Here is a 21,415-nt window from a genome sequence, read left to right as displayed (position 1 = left end):
CTGGTCTTTATACATACCCTATTGGTGTAATATTTTTGTATTTAGAATGGCCCTCATCCACATCCTGCAATCGAATAGCGAATGGAGGTAAGGTGCGGTTACGTTTTTAATATGCACGCATAGGCAGCGCGTCCATAAGGCTAGGGGAAGCTAAACTTTTCGTAAATTGAATTAAATAGCCAACTCCTGTCTATATAGAAATACATAAAATAACTCAAAATAGGCTACTAAAGCATGACAGAGCATAAATAAATACATAAAATAACTCAAAATAGGCTACTAAAGCACTGTGCGCAATTTGGGCAGATTATTGTCGAGTTACGACTGAATGTGAGGCCAAGCCAGGCATATCGCAATATTTCTAAATTCAATCGCAGAAAAACAGAACAGATATAGGCCTTGGTTCACTCCAGACTTGACTGCCCTTGACCAGCACAAAAACATCCTGTGGCGTTCTGCATTAGCATCGAATAGTCCCCGCAATACGCAACTTTTCAGGGAAGTCAGGAACTAATATACTCAGTCGGTTAGGAAAGCTAAGGCTAGTTTTTTCAAACAGAAATTTGTTTCCTGTAGCACCAACTCCAAAAAGTTTTGGAACACAGTAAAGTCCATGGAGAATAAGAGCACCTCCTCCCAGCTTCCCACTGCACCGAGGATAGGAAACAATGTCACCACCGATAAATCTACGATAATCGAGAATTTCGATAAGCATTTTTCTACGGCTGGCCATGTTTTCCATCTGGCTACCCCTACCCCGGCCAACATCTCAGCACCCCCTGCAGCAACTTGTATGCTCTCGTTGGCTGCAGCAACCTGTATGCTCTCGTTGGCTGGCCCTCACTACATGTCCGTCGCCAAACCCACTGGCTCCAGGTCATCTATAAGTCTTTGCGAGGTAAAGCCCTGCCTTATCTCAGCTCACTGGTCACCATAGCAACACCCATCTGTAGCACGCGCTCCAGCAGGTACAGTTGAAGTCGGAAGTTTACTTACACTTAGGTTGGAGTCATTAAAACTCGTTTTTCAACCACTCCACACTTTTCTTGGTAACAAACTATAGTTTTGGCAAGTCGGTTAGGACATCTACTTTGTGCATGACACAAGTCATTTTTCCAACAATTGTTTACAGACAGATTATTTCACTTATAATTCACTGTATCACAATTCCAGTGGGTCAGAAGTTTAAATACACTAAATTGACTGTGCCTTTAAACAGCTTGGGAAATTCCAGAAAATTATGTCATGGCTTTAGAAGATTCTGATAGGCTATTTGACATAATTAGAGTCAATTGGAGGTGTACCTGTGGATGTATTTCATGGCCTACCTTCAAACGTAGTGCCTCTTTGCTTGACATCACGGGAAAATCAAAAGATATCAGCCAAGAACCCAGAAAAACATTTGTAGACATCAAAAAGTCTGGTTCATTCTTGGGAGCAATTTCCAAACGCCTGAAGGTACCACGTGCATCTGCACAAACAATAGTACACAAGTATAAACACCATGTGACCACCCAGCCGTCATACCGCTCAGGAAGAAGACATGTTCTGTCTCCTAGAGATGAACGTACTTTGGTGCGAAAAGTGCAAATCAATCCCAGAACAACAGCAAAGGACCATGTGAAGATGCTGGAGGAAACAGGTATAAAAGTATCTATATCCACAGTAAAACAAGTCCTATATCGACATAACCTGAAAAGCCGCTCAGCAAGGAAGAAGCCTCTGCCCCAAAACCGCCATAAAAAAAGCCAGACTGCGGTTTGCAACTGCACATGGGGACAAAGATCATACCTTTTGGAGAAATGTCCTCTGGTCTGATGAAACAAAAATAGAACTGTTTGGCCATAATGACCATCATTATGTTTGGAGGAAAAAGGGGGAAGCTTGTAAGCCGAAGAACACCATCCCAACCGTGAAGCATGGGGGTGGCAGCATCATGTTGTGGGGTTGCTTTGCTGCAGGAGGGATTGGTGCACTTCACAAAATAGATGGCATCATGAGGATGGAAAATTATGTGGATATATTGAAGCAACATCTCAAGACATCAGTCAGGATGTTAAAGCTTGGTCGCAAATGGGTCTTCCAAATGGACAATGACCCCAAGCATACTTCCAAAGTTGTGGCAACATGGCTTAAGGATAAAAGTAAAAGTATTGGAGCGGCCATTACAAAGCCCTGACCTCAATCCTACAGAAAATTTGTGGGCAGAACTGAAAAAGCGTGTGCGAGCGAGGATGCCTACAAACCTGACTCAGTTACACCAGCTCTGTCAGGAGGAATATGCCAAAACTCACCCAACTTATTGTGGGAAGCTTGTAGATGGCTACCTGAACCGTTTGACCCAAGTTAAACAATTTAAAGGCAATGCTACCAAATACTAATTGAGTGTATGTAAACTTCTGACCCACTGGGAATGTGATGAAAGAAGTAAAAGCTGAAATAAATAATTCTCTCTACTGTTATTCTCACATTTCACATTCTTAAAATAAAGTGGTGATCCTAACGGACCTAAAACAGGGACTTTTTACAAGGATTAAATGTAAGGAATTGTGAAAAACTGAGTTTAACTGTATTTGGCTAAGGTGTATGTAAACGTCCGACTTCAACTGTATATTGCACTGGTCATCCCCAAAGCCAACACTTCCTTTGGCCGCCTTTCCTTTCCCAGTTCTCTGCTGCCAATTACTGGAAAGAATTGCAAAAATATCTGTAGCTGGAGTCATATCTCCCTCTCTAACTTTAAGCATCAGCTGTCAGAGCAGCTTATCGATCACTGTACCTGTACACAGCCAATCTATAAATAGCATACCCAACTACCTCATCCCCATATTATTACTTACCCTCTTGCTCTTTTGCACAACAGTATCTCTACTTGCACATCTATCACTCCAGTGTTAATGCTAAATTGTATTTTTTTCACCTCCATGGCCTATTTATTGCCTACCTCCCTACTCTTCTACATTTGCACACACTGTAAATAGATTTGTCTATTTTTCTTTTCTATTGTGTTATTGACTGTACGTTTGTTTATGTGTAACTCTGTGTTGTTGTTTTTGTCGCACTGCTTTATCTTGGTCAGGTCACAGTTGTTAATGAGAACTTGTTCTCAACTGGCCTACCTGGTTAAATAAAGGTAATAAAAAATGTGATTTCATGTTGGGCAACATTTCTATAGGCTATGCCATTTTGTGAGAAAGCAGAATTTTGATGGCCTTATTAAAAATAAGAGGATCCCATCAGCTTTCTATAGGCTAGGCCTACTATATTTATTTCTCAATTTTCCTAATATTAAGCACATTGCTTTGCTTTACAACATGAGTAGTCTACCTGGCTGGCATGAAAATGACCTGCGGGAAAAGTATCCTCCATTCGCTATTTAAGTGCATAGATGACAGTAATTTTTTCCACCTGCCCTTGTTCCAACAGGTGCATGATAACGGTCCATTCTAAATCAAAACCAATTTCACACATATATTATTTAGTATATGTAAAAACTAGATAAATTAAGAATAATCTGATGGATGACAATATTATCACTTGTGAATGATGCCCAGCATGTGCAGCAAGGCAAGAAACAGCATGTCTTTTTTTGCAACTTTTTCAAATCATAGTCACACACATCATGTAGCGTAGCCCATAGACCTATGTTTTGATAAGGTTTCTATCACAACTAAAGTGACCAAATAACTCCAAACGTAGCCTACAGGCCTACAACCCCTGGAACACGGTTAGAGAGCACATAGCCTAGAAAGCCAAGTGAAATGTGTTCTTATAAACCCAGCCATTGCTCAATCGCATGTGAAAACAGAGTTTTGACTGGCCACTATTTAAAACAGGATCACAGCTTTCTCGTGCTGCTATATTTATTGCTAAATTCTTAAAATTAAGCACATTAATCTGTTTTACAACCTGGCATACATAGGCGGCGCATGTGTTTCAAGTTTGGGGAAGCTAATTTTCACCATAAAAATGCATATTTATAATAAAGCATTCCATGCATCATTGCATTTGCAGACTTATTTAAGATAGCCTACTATTCATAATGTGATGAGTAGATTGGATAGTCATAATTTAGGCAACAAAAAAAAGACAGTTCAAAGCATGGTTGAGCTCGTATAGCCTAGGCTATTTTTTATGTATTTATTTTATTTCACCTTTATTTACCTAGGCAAGTCAGTTAATAACAAATTCTTATTTTCAAAGACGGCCTAGGAACAGTGGGTTGACTGCCTTGTTCAGATTTTTACCTCGTCAGTTCGGGGATTTGATCTTGCAACCTTTACTAGTCCAATGCTCTAACCACTAGGCTAACTACCTGACGCCCCAAATCATGAAGTGTTTATGAGTTGATTTTCGATTGCATTTGCATTGATGTCAGAGTGATTAGAGGGACAATAGATCGCTGAGTACCAGGGCATTAGTGACTGGCAGTTAGCCAGTTTGGTAGGCTACTAATGACCATCAGTAGCAACAGTGCAGTTTTGGAGAAGCCTAGTTACCATGACTAAATGGTCATGTGGAATTTGACTGCGGTAATATGGTCACCGTAACAGCCCTAGTCACATAAAACAAGGACACTGCATGTTTTTTTGTCATACCTAGTAGCCAGGTCTGTTTGTGCTTTAGTCAACTTCTCTATCATGTATAGCCACGCTAAACATTCCAGAAGAAAAAGATAAACAAACTAAACTACTGCAATTCTGTTTCTATAGTTCATATAATTTAATTCACTAATATAATACAATGGGTTCTGTCGACAAAATCATTGACAATAATAACTGACAATTAAATCATAATCAGTAAACTCTTCAAGCAGTGTTTGTGAAAACTAGACATCACATTCTTGCATCCTCTGTCCTTGTTTCCTTCACTCGTAGCCTCTCCTTGAAAGTACATTGGAGCCTGAGGGGAGGAACTTTAACTCCTCTCCAACCAATGTGCTTTGAGAGGGAGATGAGGAATGGTGGAAACAAGGGGAGAATCTCAATTTAATTTCCTTCATTCCTCACGTCCTCTCTCCTCGCTTCCTTCTCAAAACCCATTGGATGAGAAGGCGAGAGGGGAGAGACCTCTGAGCTTTTCATCCAGTGGGCTTTGAGGAGAGAGGATGCAACGAATCAAGGAAATACAATTGAGATTCCCTCAAGGACAAAGGAAGCAAGTATGTGACAGCTATTACATTTTTTTGACAGTGCCTGGCTGACTGAGCTACCATACTACCCATGGCCTTTACAGAAACAACCCCTAGCCCCTACTGCCCAGAGTCTAGACACTTGTGAAGATCTGAGAGGGATTGATGGCTGGTGACACTGTGACAGCTCCACCTTACCCTCTGATAGGCATGGTGGAATTTTGCCGGTATTGCTTAAACCTGTCCAATTCTCTCAGATCTCCAGAAGTGTCTAGGGTTAGAGGTTGTTTCTGGACAGGAACCCACAACCCTTTAGGTGTGGACCTACTGCACAACACTTAAAGCATTGATTGGATGTTTAATTAAATTGCTATACACACATAGATTTGCACAGGTGTAAACTGGACACACCCACGGCACCCTATCAGGCTGAATAAACAGGTCTGGGTAGCTCGAGACCTGCTGTAAACTGTGAAATAATATTTACATGTCTACTATTCACACCCATGCTTAATTCCAGCTAATTGGATGTGCAACCACTGACTAACTATAGCTAGGGCATATATCTAGAAATATATACTGTTGTTTTGTCTGTATAGCATAATTTAAGATTACCAATGGTTAGCTTGGTAGCTAAAATATATCAGTTAGCTAACCATTTACAGTAACAGCAGTTCTTTAATAAGTCAATAAACGCTAAATCTAAACACTAAATCAGAAATTGAGAAATCTTACCTTATCAGTTCATTAATTAATTAATAGATAATAGATTCATAGAATGGAATTAGAAGGGTGACCTCCTACTTTGAAAAAACAGGAAGTGTTGGCTGTGCACTTGACCAGACATTCGACATTTAATCCCACCCACATTGGAATATAGAAATATCAAGTTTTTTATTTGTTTTATATGCAAAAATATTTTCTTTCGATTTCCTTTTAAAAACTAACAAACAAACCGTGTGCACGTTCCCAAGTGCTCCGTTTTAAGTCGAGAAACAAACTATCAAAACGTACATATTATCCACTAAGTATGCTTATTATCTTGACAACATAGACACCAAAATGTTCTGTCAATCCTCAAAATCAACATAATTCCCGCATTTTGGCTGTTGTTAAATCACATGCAGTATCACACAATCTCTTCATCACTTGCCTGTCATTCAGAAAATCCTTTCCCGAATCAGCTGATGTTGCGCGCGATAATGTAACTAAACAGCTAGACATCAAACTCACATCAAACAACTATTATGTGTAATTATTGAATGACATTATAGATTTTAGTTGTATTAATCATATTACAAAGTTACTCTTTTTGTATGAAGCGTTGGATTTTTCAAGCACATACATTATTTTGGATATGTGTGCTCATGAAAGGTTTTCACACCTTAACATAGGGAGATACGAAATGTTGCAAGGTTACAGTACACTTCCGACATTTCCATACAAAAAAAGAATCCGACAGCAATATCCAGGAATTTCACAGGATCAAGGTCAATGTGTAATTAAATTGAAGAAAAAAAGACACAGTATTATTAATGGCTTTGTAACCGCTCCAAAAAAGTTGTCTGCTGCAAGTAATGCTCACTTGTGATGGTAGTTTATAGAAAGACCCATGTGTAATGCTGAAATTTAACCACTTTTCTCACATTACATGTGTCAGTATTTACCGTCACTCATTGGCATTGTATTTTACAAATCTAGTCTTCTGACAAAATCATGTTTCAGATATTTCAAGGTAATTAATATAATTATGCTGTTTCCCCAAAAGTATATTAATATTAATATTGTAAAGGTGTTGGTGTTGAAAATGTTACAAATAGCGAATTGATACAACTGCGAAAAAATGGACAGTGCAACATTGGATCACGTTGTACAAATTCAGCAAGCTTTCGTATCAAAATCAAGTTGCCAGTCCAAAACGCTACAAAATGGCAGCTGCTCAGTGGTCCGAGCCACTGTATAGCCGACTTTACATTAGTTAATTGGCGTTAAATTACCTATGGAAGAATATGAAAATGTTCACACCACCAGTGCAGACATTATAACAGAGTGATCATCCCCCACGCGTTCTCATTTGTTTACATTAGTCATTTGGATTATTTTTTTATTTATTTTTTTACCGCAAAGACCTCTGGGCCACTAATTTATTTGACGCGGTGAATTGTGGGCAGTCATTGGTCCTCCGAGACGTACTGTCAGAGACAGAAGAGGAAAGAGACACCCCACTCCCTGTATTTTTCTGGTTCAATTAATGTCAATGAACTAAGTAGACCCGACCAGGCCCAGCTGCAATTGCATTGGAGTCTGAGAGACGCACCCAGTTAAGTAGACCGGAACTGATTATTTGTTTCAATGGTAAACGGCTTGTGTGAACTATCTTCATTTATCCACCATCTTTGTTACTGTCTGCTGCTCTTCCATCGGAAAAGATGGCTGCCTCGGCAGCATCGGCGGGTTCTACCCCCGGTTTTTGCCCAAGCTACGCCGTGATATGCTCTTTTCTAGAGCGGTATGGAACCTTGCTTGATTTACCGGAGCTTACATTTCCACAGTTGGAGCGATATCTCCAAGACACAATCTCAGGTATAGTTTGAAAAGCGCGATCTACTATGGGAAGATGGGACTCCACATTGCATAGTGTTCTGTGTCGTTCGTACTAGTTGTGTTATTGTGTGATTTCCAAACATAACCCATTTTATATACATGTATTGTTGTCCCAGATGTATTATTAGGATCCAGGGTGAAATAGATGCATTGTTTAACCGTGAACTGACCGAAGATCGAAGGGCTTCGGTGTAATTTGGGGCTTTAAATTACAATTTATTTTCCAGCCAAGCCAGCCTTTATCTGCCAGGGACTGAAATGCACTGCATCACACAGCCTACAGAAAATATTGTGCTTTGAACTTTTGCACAAAGGTGATCTGTTTTTAACATTTATGAAAGTATATTGGACACTCCTATTATTCGGGTTAGGATTGAGTGTGTTGCGTTAAGGACAACATTGTCCATTGTGTTTACAGGTTAAGTAATGTTTTGGCATAGTGGTTCGCTCGCGCTGTATTGCGCATGCGCACGCTCATCTTCAGGGCTTCCTACTCAATGGTGTCCTGCTGTAATTACGCAAAGAATGGTCTGCTTTATTCAAACTATTTTGGCGGATTTTGGTTGTTTGTATCACACATACTACATTGTTATTCCATACTATTGTATTAGTCATGTTACGTTTTTGTTTTATATTGTTAGGAAATTAGCAAATATCTAATTTGAATGCATTGTTTTAATAAATAAAACCACGTTGCATTATGCACGCCTTTAAATTTGGTATTGTGCACTGTCCCAGTGTCTCCACTTTAGAGATGTATGACTTGTCTCCTCTCCAACGCCCAGGAAGTTCCAATTCAAACTCCCAATCTCTGCAAATCAAATCAAGCGTTATAATGTCAAAATACGTTCGTTACTCAGCAAATATGGAGTTTCGCTGAGCAACGTTCTTCATTTACTTCGTTACGTCCGGTATGTACTTTCAAAAAAGGTTTAAATAAAAATGTACAACCCACCGAAAAAAATGCCTATTGGCACCTCCAATATCTGGCTTTACTGCCAAGCACAGGTCGGAAGTCTACAACAGTTCAATGAGGTCTCCAAGATGAATTTATTTTGGTTGTAAGTGTTTATTTAGACCTTTTTTTGGAAGTACATACTGGCCATAACAGGAGTAAATGAAGATAGTTGCTCAGCGAAATTCCATATTTGATGAGTAACTCATTTATTTTGAGTTTTTACATTATACAGCTTGCAGAGCAGTCAAATCAGAGCTTTCTGGGCGTTAGAGAGGAGACTCATTGGCGACATCTCTAACGCACAGATACTGGGGCAATCGTGCACAGGAGTTCTTTTTAATATGTGAAGACATTTTTATTTTCTTATTCCCCACTCTCATCAAAACCTATTTTAATTCCTTTGTCTCCATTTGATATTAACTAATGCAAAACTAAATCATTTGAAGTGCTAGTGGACCAATATCTATAAATATTATGAAATGTCGTATGATATGGATTCGTAAGTGTGTGAGTGGGATTCATATTCAAGATATACATGCTGTAGCTATTTATTGGCCTATACAATAGGTGATATGTGGTTGAGAAACATTGATGTTTACAAAATGGTGTCATTATCCCACCTCTCCCCTCAGTTCCAAAGATCTTGGTGGACCTTCACGTGAAGTTGTTGAGGAAGATTGGCAAGTCAGTGTCCGCAGACAGATGGGAGAAGTACCTTGTGAAGGTAAATAGATCTCAGAACAAGGCTGGACATTTTCTGCACACTCCGATACAGTTAGGCTTAGCTTAATAGATTAATCACATTTAAATATATTCAATTTTTGTCAAATACAGGCAGTGGCATGAGTCTGGGCATTCTGAATGATGATAGTATTGAGGTTAACCAATGGCTGATGGAATGTGTTTTCTTACAGGTGTGCCATGAGTTCAACAGTACTTGGGCATGGGAGCTTGAAAATAAAGGATACAAGGACATGTCTGTGGAGTGCAAGACTGGAATCCTCAAAGTAAGGTTGCAATATAGCTATAATTAGGCTAGTTCTGCATGCAAAGACATGCAACATATATTTCCAAACAAGATACAGGTGGTAAAAATTACGCATATTTTCACGTTCTTAAATAAGGCCTTTCTTCTGTATGGTACAAAAGTAAATTCTCTGAAAATAGTCATGCCAGTGGTAGTGGGACATAACTTGTGCAGTTCACCCAAGTGTGTTTTTGTATTGCAAGTCATATTGCTGTTGCAATATTCCATAAAAAATATTGCAATATATTTGGCCATATCATGCAGCCCTACTAACATCATTTTTTTCTTCTAAGTGCAACATTTTTCATACTTTCTCTCTTTTCTATCCAGCATTTGTGTGAATGCCAGTTTGATGACAATGTAAAGTTCAAGACAGCAATCAATGAGGAGGATCCCGATAAGATGCGGCTTCTCCCCATTGGCAAGGACAAAGATGGCCTGATGTACTGGTTCCAACTTGACCAGGACAAGAATGTGAGGGTCTATGTGGAGGAGCAGGACGACCTGGACGGGTCTTCCTGGAACTGCATTGTCAGGTACTGTGGAACCATTGGAATGAGGGGCCGGATGTGATTCAGGGGATGAAAGAGACATACTGTTGTACTGCAGAGCCTAAATGTCAAAGGTCTTGTATTCCAGGTGGATCATAGATTACTTGGTTTATATGTAATTTTACCACAAGATTACTAAACTGGAAAGAGTTATTTGAATTATCCATCTCTATACAGAGACAGAAACAGCTTGGCTGAGATCCTGGCACTGCTAAAGACTCAAATCGACCCAGCACTGTTGACAAAGAAAGAAGGAGAGGAGGAAGAAAAAAATAATACTGGGGGAGAAGGTAGTGTTATATCAACAAGGCTTGTTACACCAATAATGTCATCTGTTATTTACTCACAAACATTTTCATGATATTGATATTGCATGAGTTAAGTAATTTGCCTGGAATTGGATCTATTTTGTCAAAGGTAAACAACTTATTTCCCTGATAGATGCAGTTTTAAATCTTGAACTTTTATTTACTATGAATATATCATTCTGTTGTAACTGCAATTCCTATTTATACCTTTTTTTCCTATCGGGGAAGTTAAAAAGACAGAGGATACCTCAGAGGATGAAGAGGACAAACCCTCCAAGGGTACAGCTTCCTTAGTCTCCCCAAAAACCGAGATTACAGAAAAAGAGGAATCAAAACTAGACGAATCAGATGCCAAATCCTCATTGAATGGCCTCAAAGACGAGTCAGAGTCAAAAAGACAGTCAGAGGAGCCTATGGTGGATGACAAGGTCACCATAAACACCCAGGCCATCAAAGAAGAGCCAATGGAGGTGTCAGAATCCAAGGAGAGCACAGCCACAAATGCTACAGAGCCTCTTGCAGAGAAACCTTGTCTGACGCCACAGACAGATGAAGCCAAGAGGAAGACTGCAAATGAACTCCAAAGGGCGATGAAGAATGACCAGCAGGCCAAAATCCCATTGAAAAAGAGAGAGATGAAACTTTGTGAAAATGTTGATAATAATAGTGGCGGTGGCAGTAGTATCTATGTGCGAAACCCATCTGTTACTCCTGTCAAAGAATCTCCTGAAGTTGAGGAGACAAGTAAAGAGGTCTCTGATGCCCCGGTGGGGATGTGTAAAAGTGATCAAATGAATGGTGATGCTTGGCCTACAACAGAAAAAAGTGTCAATAATGGTTTGAGAGACTCTGCTGATGGCAAAAAACGGCAAACAAAAGCTGCTGCTGGGGAAGAACGTAAAGCAGCAGAAGCTAGTGCAAAGGAGAAAGTAAACCTGGCCAAAGAGAAAGAGGAGATGGCAAGCAACACTGAGGTGGCCATGGCCAATGAAACAAGTCTACAGAAAATGGTTCCAGCAGAAAAGGAAAGCACTGAAGATTCAGAGGAAGTAAAAAAATCAGCCTTAAAAGACGCTAAATCTCTGTCCCCTCTAATGACAAAGCCATTGACTTCATCTAAGGATGCAACAAGCCCACCGGAGAAGCACGCTGATTGTAAAGAGGAACAAAAAGTGAAGGTATCCAAGTGGGATGTAAAAGTGTGTCGTACAGAACACACAACCTATACATCAATAGAAACTGATAAAAACCCTTTGTCTAGTAAGTTACAGAAACCAGATGAAACTAACGGAACAGATTCATCCATTACCTCTCAAGAGGTCAAGTCAGCTGTCTCTAAGGAAACAGATAAAACAGTTGTCAATAAGGACGGTTATCCCCTTTCTGTCGTGAAAGATATGGAAAAACCACCCAGCACAAAAGGTACAGAAAAGTGGTCAAACCCTAAAAACCCAGAAACCTCAGTCATCACTAAACAAACCGGGAGACCTGACCCAATTACAGAGAAACCAGACCGCTCTAAATGCATAAAGATGCCAACAGTCATAAAAAATACAGAGAAACCACCTGACAAAGAGGGTGTAGAGAAATATGATGTTTCTAAAGATATCAAAACTTCTGTAATTAAAAAGACAGAGATTTCAGAAAAGAGTAAAGATGCTGAGAACCTGGCCATCTCTCAAGAGACCAATAAGTCCTCATTCCTTAAAAAGGCAGACAAACCAGTTTCCAATAAAGAAGCAGAGAAACTGGAGAGCACTAAAGAGACTGATAAATCGTTGGTCATTAAAATGACAGTGAAACCAGGGGCATCTAAACATACAGAGAAATGTGATAACCCTAAAGACATTAAAATGTCAGCTGTCACCAAGGAGAAACCTGCTGTAGGCACAGATGCAAAGGCTGCCGCTGAGGTGAAGAAAAAAGCTGTCCTGGAGAAAGACGTTTTCTCAGCGTCTATCTGTAAAGATGAAATGAGAACTGTTGCTAAAGCGACTAAGACACAATCTGGACCAAAATACGTGGAGATGGCAGACGTCTCTGAGAAAACAACCCAATCACAACTGGATGAACCCATAAAGGTAGAGAAATCGGCTACCCCTAAAGATGCAGAGAAATGTGCTACCCCTAAAGACACAGAGAAATCTACTAAATTGGTTACCCCTAAGGAAGGTGGGAAATTGGCTACCCCAAAAGACACAGAGAAATCAGCAATACCTAAAGACACAGTGAAATATGCTCAATCGGCAGCGCCTAAAGACGCAGAGAAATTGGCTAACCCTAAAGATGCTGAGAAGTCTGCTAAATCAGCTACACCTACCCCTAAAGATGCTGAGAAATCGGCTAAATCAGCTACACCTACCCCTAAAGATGCTGAGAAGTCTGCTAAATCAGCTACACCTACCCCTAAAGATGCTGAGAAGTCTGCTAAATCAGCTACACCTACCCCTAAAGATGCTGAGAAATCGGCTAAAAACACAGAGACTACCTCTAAAAAGATAGAACAATCTTTTAGGGGACAGAAACCAGAAACTGAGAAACTGGCAGACACAAAGACAGTTGCAGAAAAAGGAGAGAAACTTGCCACCTTTCAGGACGCCAAGCAATTACCCTCTCTCAAAAAGTCTGTCCCAGTGGAGGGGAAACAGGAGGAGCCTATGGAAATGCGTTCGGAAAAGTCAACACACGACAACATAAAGATCAAGGGACATGCTGAAAAAGGCTGGCCAAAAAAGGCTGTTAAAAGTGGAGTGAAGTCTGAGACCAAGCCTATCAAAGACCCAAAGCCCATGGACTGTGATACACCATCAGAAAAACAGGCTGTTAGTAAGAAGGCATCATCTCTCACAGAGACTGAGGGTGAGACGGACAAAAGCCAGGACAAAGTCATCAAGGAAGATTCCACAACACAGGGATGCCCCCAAAAAGAGGATGGGAGTAAGGATGATCAGGCTAAGAAAAATGACAAAAAGGAGGATGATGGAACTGAGAAAGATGTCAAAAATTCAACGGTAGCAGAGAAATCGGGTCAGGCAAAAGCAAGTGAGGGGTCTGAGGAAGATGAGAACAAGAACAAAGAGGATGAGGACAAGAGTGAAAAAAAGGATGCGGGAACAACATCAGAGATCCAAGAGGAGGGGATTCGCCTGAAAATACGCGGGATTACCCACCGGAGGAGAGCTGAGCTCCAGAGGAAGGAGAGGGACTCTGGGTCAGATACTGGTGAGACTGGGAGATCCCTGAGGAGGTCACCCAGGATCTGCAGGCCGACCGCTAAGGGGGTGGAGTTCCAGGACAGGAGGATGGAGAAGAAAGAGGCCACACCCCCTGTAGAGAAGGGTGATGAGGAGGAGAAAACTGTTCAGAGGAAACCGAGAGAGAAGGTTGATCAAGATGGACTGTACAAATCTAAGGTAAGTTCTTTCAGTAACTGCAGATATTTCTACATTCATATGTTGGATTGTGAATGCATGTTTTTGGATCAACAGTGTCTTTTAGATCAGGGATTCACACATTGTCAGCCATCAGGAACTTATGTGTATGCTGTCCTACATTAGCTTCATGAAACCCAAAAGTTAGAATGTCTGTGTTTATAATTTGGCTGTCAAGATGACATCTGTTTTCAGGGGCGACGGAGGAGAAAGACCCGGTGGTCCAACACTCGAACACAAAGGCGCAAAAATAATGGTTCTGGTGAAGACGATGAAAGCGAGTCGAGCGAAGAGGAGAGCGAGGAGGACAACAGTGATGAGAGCTTTAAGGTGGAGAGGGGCAAGAGGAGGAAGAGGAACAGGGAGAGGCACAGCGACGACTCTGACACCTCCTCGGATGATGACCTCCCTCCTAACGATGACCCCTGCAAACACTGCGGCCTCCCCAACCATCCTGAGCTGGTGGGTCCTGAAAATGTGATCCCTATTTTCTCAGCTCAATAAATGGCACAATGGGTCGCATATAGTTGTGATAATTATAATGGAATTGCCCACATGGTGGGCTGCAGGGCTCTGGTCAAGTCCACATAAGTTTCAGTCAATTCAGAATGTAAATCAAATTCCAATTCCACATGTTTGTTATTTTAAATGCATTGAAGATAATTAAAATTGGAATTTCAGTGTACTTTCTGAATTGAAATGGAATTGACCCCAACCCTGGTGGGCTGTCAGTGGTTATACTATATTCATATTATGTATCTAAACTGACTGATAAGACTACAAAATAATGTGTTCCAGCTAATACACCTTCGTGTTCCCCTCACAGATTTTGCTGTGTGACTCGTGCGATAGCGGCTACCACACGGCCTGCCTCAGACCCCCTCTCATGATCATCCCAGACGGGGAGTGGTTCTGTCCACCCTGCCAACATGTAAGTAGCCACCAGATGGTAAACAATTGGTAGTTGCACTACAGTTTGGATGCTAGCCACATTATTGTTTTAAACTAATGGCTTGCTTTATGTGTGGTATTATTTGTCATTCTTACCCCTCTTTCCTCGTGACCCCTGCAGAAGCTGCTCTGTGACAAGCTTGAGGAGCAGCTTACTGATCTCGATGCTTCCCTGAAAAAGAGGGAGCGCGCTGAGCGACGGTATCAACCTCTGAACCATGACCCATGGTGTAAAACGGCAAATGACAACAGGAAGATAATGTAGCTCATAAAGTTGTTTTAAATTTTTTTATTTTCTCCCTCCAGAAAAGAGCGGTTGGTCTATGTTGGAATCAGTGTTGAAAACATCATCACTCCCTCGGTAGGCAGCATTTGGTTGCTATGGTTATACCATCATGGAAGTCAATTGCAACACATCCAGAATTCAGTGTGTTTGTAGGACATCTGTGTAAGATGGTCTGTCACACTGTTCCTTGCCTAGACTGATGTCAGCATAAATGTTTGCTTCCTATATTGTACTGTGAACTGACACATTGCCAACTGTCATTTTTAGTTGGCGATAGAGGAAGAAAGGGAGGAAGAGGTGGTGAAAAAGGAGAAGAAAGAGCGAACCAAGAGCTGGGGTCGAAGGTCGACAAGGGCAAAGAAAAGCATAAGCTACAGGTATGACGTCTGTACTGAACTCATGGATATCAGAACATTGTATGTGCTGTGTGTGGCTGGTCTTTATTTATTGTTTCAGTATGGTGGCTGATAAATTCCCTGAATAATTTCAACGTCTTGTTTGCAGGTTTGATGAATTTGATGAGGCTATTGAGGAGGCAATTGAAGAAGACATCAGAGAGGCTGATGGTGGAGGTAGGAAGACATTATGGAATATGGCAACCACGTTCCAGAATTATGACTTTCATTCAATAGTTTATGCTGCGTTTTATTGATGTTCTGAAATCATTTTTGGCTGCATCATTTCATCTGTGCAAACATGCTGCTTGCTCAGATGCCCTAATAATTGTGCACTCCTTTAATAAGGGTTACGAAGAGTCAAGTCTGAGGCTGTATTTCATCCTAAGATAGATGTTCCCTCTCTGCCCTCGTATACATATCCACTCCTTTCAGTTCTGTCAGGAGGAGTGAACGAGGGTAAAATAGGGATTTTCCCTGAATGAAATGCAACCTCAGAGCTTTTTAACTTATGTAGCCTGCAAACAATCTTTGTGTGCCTGTTGGATTGAGTCTAAATGTTAACATGTGCTGCCCTCTACAGGAGCTGGTCGAGGCAAGGACATGGCCAACATCACAGGCCATAGCAGAGGGAAGGACATGTCCACTATCCTGGCAGCAGGAGAGGGTGGCGAGGGCAAGGAGAATGGGTGCCCGCCGCGGCCCAACGCCGGCCAGCGCAGGAAGAAGCGCCGGCGTCTCAACGACCTGGACAGCGACAGCACTATGGAGGAGGAAGAGAGCGAGGACGAGTTCCGTCTCAGTGACAGGTAGGTTCATTAGGAAAGTGGGAGGTAGGGGTTCATGAATCAGAACAGGGAGGTTGTGTCCATAAGGCACCAAATGGAAGACAACGGACTGAAACGCAGAGGGACTACCTAGACTTTTTTGTTTTCCACTGCAAAATGTTTTTAAACATTTCCCATTGTGTGCCATAATGAACACAAGCCATGGTTCCACTTCATTGATGGCTATTACAGCCACAAAGGTGTGACACAAAGGGGTGTTGAATTAATTTGTCACTCATTCTTCTGTTTTTTTCTCTCTCTCCACTGCACATTTTTTCATGTAGTACGGAGGAAGAGGAGTTTGTGGCGTCAGACAAGAGCAATGCAGAGAGCGAAGTGGCAGTCGACTCCAATGACGACAGCGACTTCGGCAGCACACAACGCAGAACTGCCAGGACAAGGAGGCCGGCCAAACGTCAGAGGAGCACTCAGCCGCGACGGCGCCGCAGACCACGAAGGTACTCAGACGATGAAGAGGAGACTAGTGAGGAAGAAGAGGAAGAAATGGGTATGTTGGCATCGTCATTTCCTCTGTGGTTTGAAAGGACATTACACTCCAGAATCAAACTTTGTTAGATGTTTTCAGATCTCAAAAGTGGTCTTCTTTTGGGACAAGTTCCAGGCCATCTGTTTTGTTGATTCAGCTTTATGCCGTAATCCAAAATTTATTGAAAAGGTCCTGATTTGTGGCACTTATCAGTTCCATTAATTTGGAGTTGAGGCCTTCAGTACGCTGGTTAGACACAGCCAATTGTGTGGGATGTGGATCCATCTTTTGATTTTAAGGTCTGAAAACTTCTGTGTTGATTTTGTAATTGTCCTTTTAAAAACCTATAGGTATGTGATGTGGCTCTCTTTCTGTGTTGACCTGTGTAACTAGTGTCGGAGGGCTCCAGCGAGTTCAGCGATAGTGACCTGGACTGTAGCCGACGCCGATCCCGCCGGAGTCAGACGACGAAGCAGGTCAACTACTGCGAGTCGTCCGGAGACTCTGACGGCTCTAAGGCCAACACAAACCGCGACAAAGTCAAACCGTGGCGGCGCCTCGCCAGTTCTGACAGCGAAGGTCAGGCAGACATTTTTTTTCTAAACGCGTGCTCTTTTCCTCACCGACCCCGCCATTAGCATAGGTTCTCTGTAGGATGTATGTAAACTGTAGTTAGTTGGCTAATATTTTTATTTATTTAACGTGTCCTCACTTGCCGTCACTTTAACTGATATTAACAATATGGTTTTATCTAACGTCCATGGTTTCCATGTACCTGGTTCTTTCAGCGAGCTCCTCCAGAGGCTCGGACGACAGCGAGAGGGAGAGGACTAGGTTAAAGAGGAGGGCCGACTCATCCGAGAAAGAGTCCCAGCAGCACCGCAGACGACTTTCACTGAAACGGCGGCGAGCCTCTGAGGAGGACGATGACGACCACGATTCCGATGAATCATCGGAGGGAGAACGTCCTGTCCGCAAGCGTGTGAACCGCATCGACTCGGACGACTCTGACAAGGAGGAGAAGGAGACGAAAGAAACCAGGGAAGAGGAGGAAGGGGGGGTGCTGGGGAAGGGAGCCAGCCCGTTGGACTACAGCCTGGTGGAGCTGCATCCCCCCACCAACGGACAGAGTCCCATCAAGGCCCTAGAGGGCCTGGCTCACATTGGGCCCCAAAAACCTGTGGCCACAGCTGTCGCCATAGCGCCCAATGGACTGGAGTTGGCACCACAGGATGATGATGAGGATGACCTGCTGGGGGTCACAGACCTGGTGGACTTTGTCTGCAACAGTGATATGTTGTAAAACTCAAGTTGTACGTTTGTTCTTTTCTGTAGTATTTTGTTAATGTTTTTGTCCTGTCCTTATTATAAAAAGGTTTTATTCATCCTCCTTGACCCCTTGTGAAGACAAGTTCATTGTCTTCACACCTTTCGTAGTGTGATTGTACAGTCATTGAGAGCACTAACTCCGAAGGTTGTTAAGTGGCACGTTACTTTGCATTGTCTTATCCTCTGTACTCGGTCACCGATGGACATGTGGGTCAGATACTTGACCGTAAATGACACACAAATCAACCTACCTGTTTCTCCAGCCAACTTCCAGGGTTGTCTACTCAGGGGTCCATCCACTACCCCCACATACAAAGAGTCCATCTCCCAAATTCTTGGTTGTGTTCATTAGGCCCCAAACGACAGAAAACAGACAAACCGTGAGGGACTGCCTTGCCTTGTCCATTTTTAAGAAATGCAAATTTTCCATTGTGTGACCTAATGAACATGACCCATGACTTCCTGTTCTCCTGAGAGGCACCTCTCAGTGTTCCTGCCTGGGAAAGAGGACATTTTATTGTATGACATTCATTAATTGTTTGTTGGTAGGATGTAGATGTGTATTGTTGTTCAACATATTTATGAGAATAGATGTCAGAGGTCAAACTGCATTCCATTTACGACTTAAATTAACCTAGTTTTGTGGATCAACTGCTGGAAACCAATCGTTGTTTTTATCCCCCTGCTCTTTACCCCAAACTTTAAATATCACTTTTTTGATATTTGAATTCCACATTTTAATCCTCCTACATCAATCAAACTATTTATTCTTTGTTTTGATGTGTTCAATTCGTCAGTTGTTTGATAAGCTAAACCATTACACAGGTTTCCCACTTTCTTTTATAGACCATTTACAACAAGCACTGGATGAAAAAGCATGAGCATAACAGTTTAAGTCAGCATTCCCATAGGAAAACGGGACACAGAACCATCATCATCATGCTAGAAACAACTTTTTTTAACTGACAGACTGACAGACCAGACCCACAACCGATCCCATACTTTCTAGAAAATACAATCTCCAAAAGAGTGTTTTTCTCATGGATTTGGTTAATTGTTTTTACCCAAAGTATTGAAATGTTGTACTGCAGCCTATATCCCGTTTTTATTTTTATCAAACGTTCCCAGCAAGTGGTATTTTAACCGTTTTTAATTATTGTTACAAAACACTATCAAGGCAGCTAGCTCCTCAGTGCATCACGCCAAATTACAGGTGTCATTTAATCAACATTAAAATCTGTTAACTACCACCACATTGACAAGACTTTCCTTTAAATGGAGGTTTGAGTGTATTTAATGTCACCAACTAGAGTAGACCAACCCTGATCTTCTCACCTCTGTGTGCACATGTTTCTAAAAACCGAGTTTAGTTTTTGTGTACGTATAAATATAATTTTAGTGTGTGCTGCCAACACTATCAATGGATTAAATGCCCATGTTTTAGTCTTTTTTATATGCAAATATTCAAAGGGATTTGTTATGTACAGAATTTGCCAACTTTCTCTGTTCCTCTCAATAACCATGTCAGCATTTTAACCATTATTTTACGTACGTTGTGTTTTTATAATGTATTTCTTTGTATATCAAATCATCCACTTATTGTTTTCCTCCTTAGCAAACCAAGTGGCATACTGTTTCCTATGTACCTTCTTGTCGATACTGTGTGTAGGTTCAAAACCTTGAAGTAAAGGTACTTACTGAGTATACACCTAACTACCTGTCGTTGTTCATCAAGACTATTATTTTGAAATATTATTTTTTTAATAAAAACAAAATGTCCCCTGGTCTTTTCGGAACACTCTGCCACCTCCAGTGTTGATTGTAGAGAACACTACCCCGCTCTAGTCTTCCCTCTACATCTTACTGCATCAACTGGAGACTAAATGTCTCAGATCTCAGAAAGCCTATCCTTTGTCTGTTCTCAAATATGAGCTCATTTTGGTTTTAGGGTTCCATTTTGAGGTCAGGTTAAATCACTGCCTTTCTGGGCCTATGTTCAAAAAGTTTCTCAGAGTAGGACTGCTGTCCATATATTATTCATAATGATCTAAAAGGCAACTGATCCTATATCAGCACTCCTACTCTAAGACTGTGAATACAGGCTTTGGCCTTGAATCAAAAGAAGATTCTGGATAAACGGCATGCTGGATGGGAAATGGTGCAGACCATAAATTGACCTCTAATGTTAGTGTGTATATCTAGTTTTTGCTGTAATGTATATTTAGAGGCATTTTCTTTTATCATGGAAATAAATATATTTGGCAATTATTTGATTGCATCTGTTTATAATAGTTTTCCTTGTAGAGGGGTTGTGATATTGGCACCACTTTTGTAATGAATTCATTGGATATCTGGCATGTTTGTTGGATGTTATTTTGTTATGTGCAGATGCATTGGCCACCTTAAGGATTTACGAGGTTCAATAGCCACAGACCTCTAAACTCTTTTGCTCAGCAGTGTTCCTTGTGTCTTGCTACTGAACAAGAGAGCATGAACCAACCACTGGAGGCACGGACTACACCTGGCAGGACTGATGAGTTGTGTTCAGTAAGCATAAAATGGTAGAAAACAGAGTGAAATGGGGAGGTACTAACTGAACTTGTCCAATATGAAGCCCTTGTTTTAATTTTCAGTTGTGCCCCAATGAACATGACCCTGGACACAAAGGTGGCCATCGTCAGAATCATGGGAAAAGTTCAAGATAAATGCGCTCTAATTAAGAAATGAAGCCTGTTTGTAAATTTGTCTTTTGTAAAAAAAAAAGTGTTGGCATGTGTTCATCACCGATGGTAAACTTCTTATTAGTCTTGGTTAATCACACAATGTTTTTAATACTTCAAAGTGTGAAGGAAGATTTCCGAGGCTAATTAAAAATCATTTCTGAGCTGCCTGCAATGCACTCAACTAACGTGATAATATTGACTACAGTTACCGCACCATTAGTTGGACTGCCCCAAAGCTTCTACTGGCAGTTGCATTGTGGGAATCAGATGCAAATAACTAGGGTTAGTTTACCATCGTTTTGGGATGAAAAAATGTATGATTTCTGATGTAATGTTCTCAAGAGATTACGTTTATCACCTGTATTTCATGAGTATGACATGGTGGACCTACTTCATTTTAAATGACA

The 21,415-nt window shown here is 41.3% G+C and overlaps 1 protein-coding gene across 1 annotated transcript; it reads left to right on the top strand.

The window, feature by feature from the left end:
* The first annotated feature begins 7,314 nt into the window (after positions 1–7,314).
* LOC111950458 (remodeling and spacing factor 1) lies at positions 7,315–20,553 on the top strand. The gene is made up of 16 exons (XM_023968055.2): positions 7,315–7,714; positions 9,326–9,417; positions 9,608–9,700; positions 10,051–10,256; positions 10,449–10,561; positions 10,808–13,992; positions 14,206–14,472; positions 14,837–14,941; positions 15,083–15,162; positions 15,268–15,322; positions 15,515–15,624; positions 15,752–15,819; positions 16,226–16,451; positions 16,754–16,977; positions 17,350–17,535; positions 17,745–20,553. The coding sequence occupies exons 1-16, from the start codon at positions 7,561–7,563 to the stop codon at positions 18,257–18,259; spliced, it is 5,679 nt and encodes a 1,892-aa protein (XP_023823823.1). The 5' UTR covers positions 7,315–7,560; the 3' UTR covers positions 18,260–20,553.
* The last annotated feature ends 862 nt before the right edge of the window (positions 20,554–21,415 follow it).

The sequence above is a fragment of the Salvelinus sp. IW2-2015 genome, linkage group LG23 (genome assembly GCF_002910315.2).
Source record: "Salvelinus sp. IW2-2015 linkage group LG23, ASM291031v2, whole genome shotgun sequence".
NCBI classification, from domain to species: Eukaryota; Metazoa; Chordata; class Actinopteri; order Salmoniformes; family Salmonidae; genus Salvelinus; species Salvelinus sp. IW2-2015.
This window is presented reverse-complemented; position numbering and strand designations above follow the sequence as displayed.

Excerpts from the sequence above, each read along its gene's own strand:
- LOC111950458 (XM_023968055.2), top strand. The coding sequence starts at position 7,561 with ATGGCTGCCTCGGCAGCATCGGCGGGTTCTACCCCCGGTTTTTGCCCA. Across the intron at positions 15,625-15,751 it reads AAGAAAAGCATAAGCTACAG|GTTTGATGAATTTGATGAGG; the intron begins GTATGACGTCTG and ends TCTTGTTTGCAG. Across the intron at positions 16,978-17,349 it reads GGAAGAAGAGGAAGAAATGG|TGTCGGAGGGCTCCAGCGAG; the intron begins GTATGTTGGCAT and ends CTGTGTAACTAG.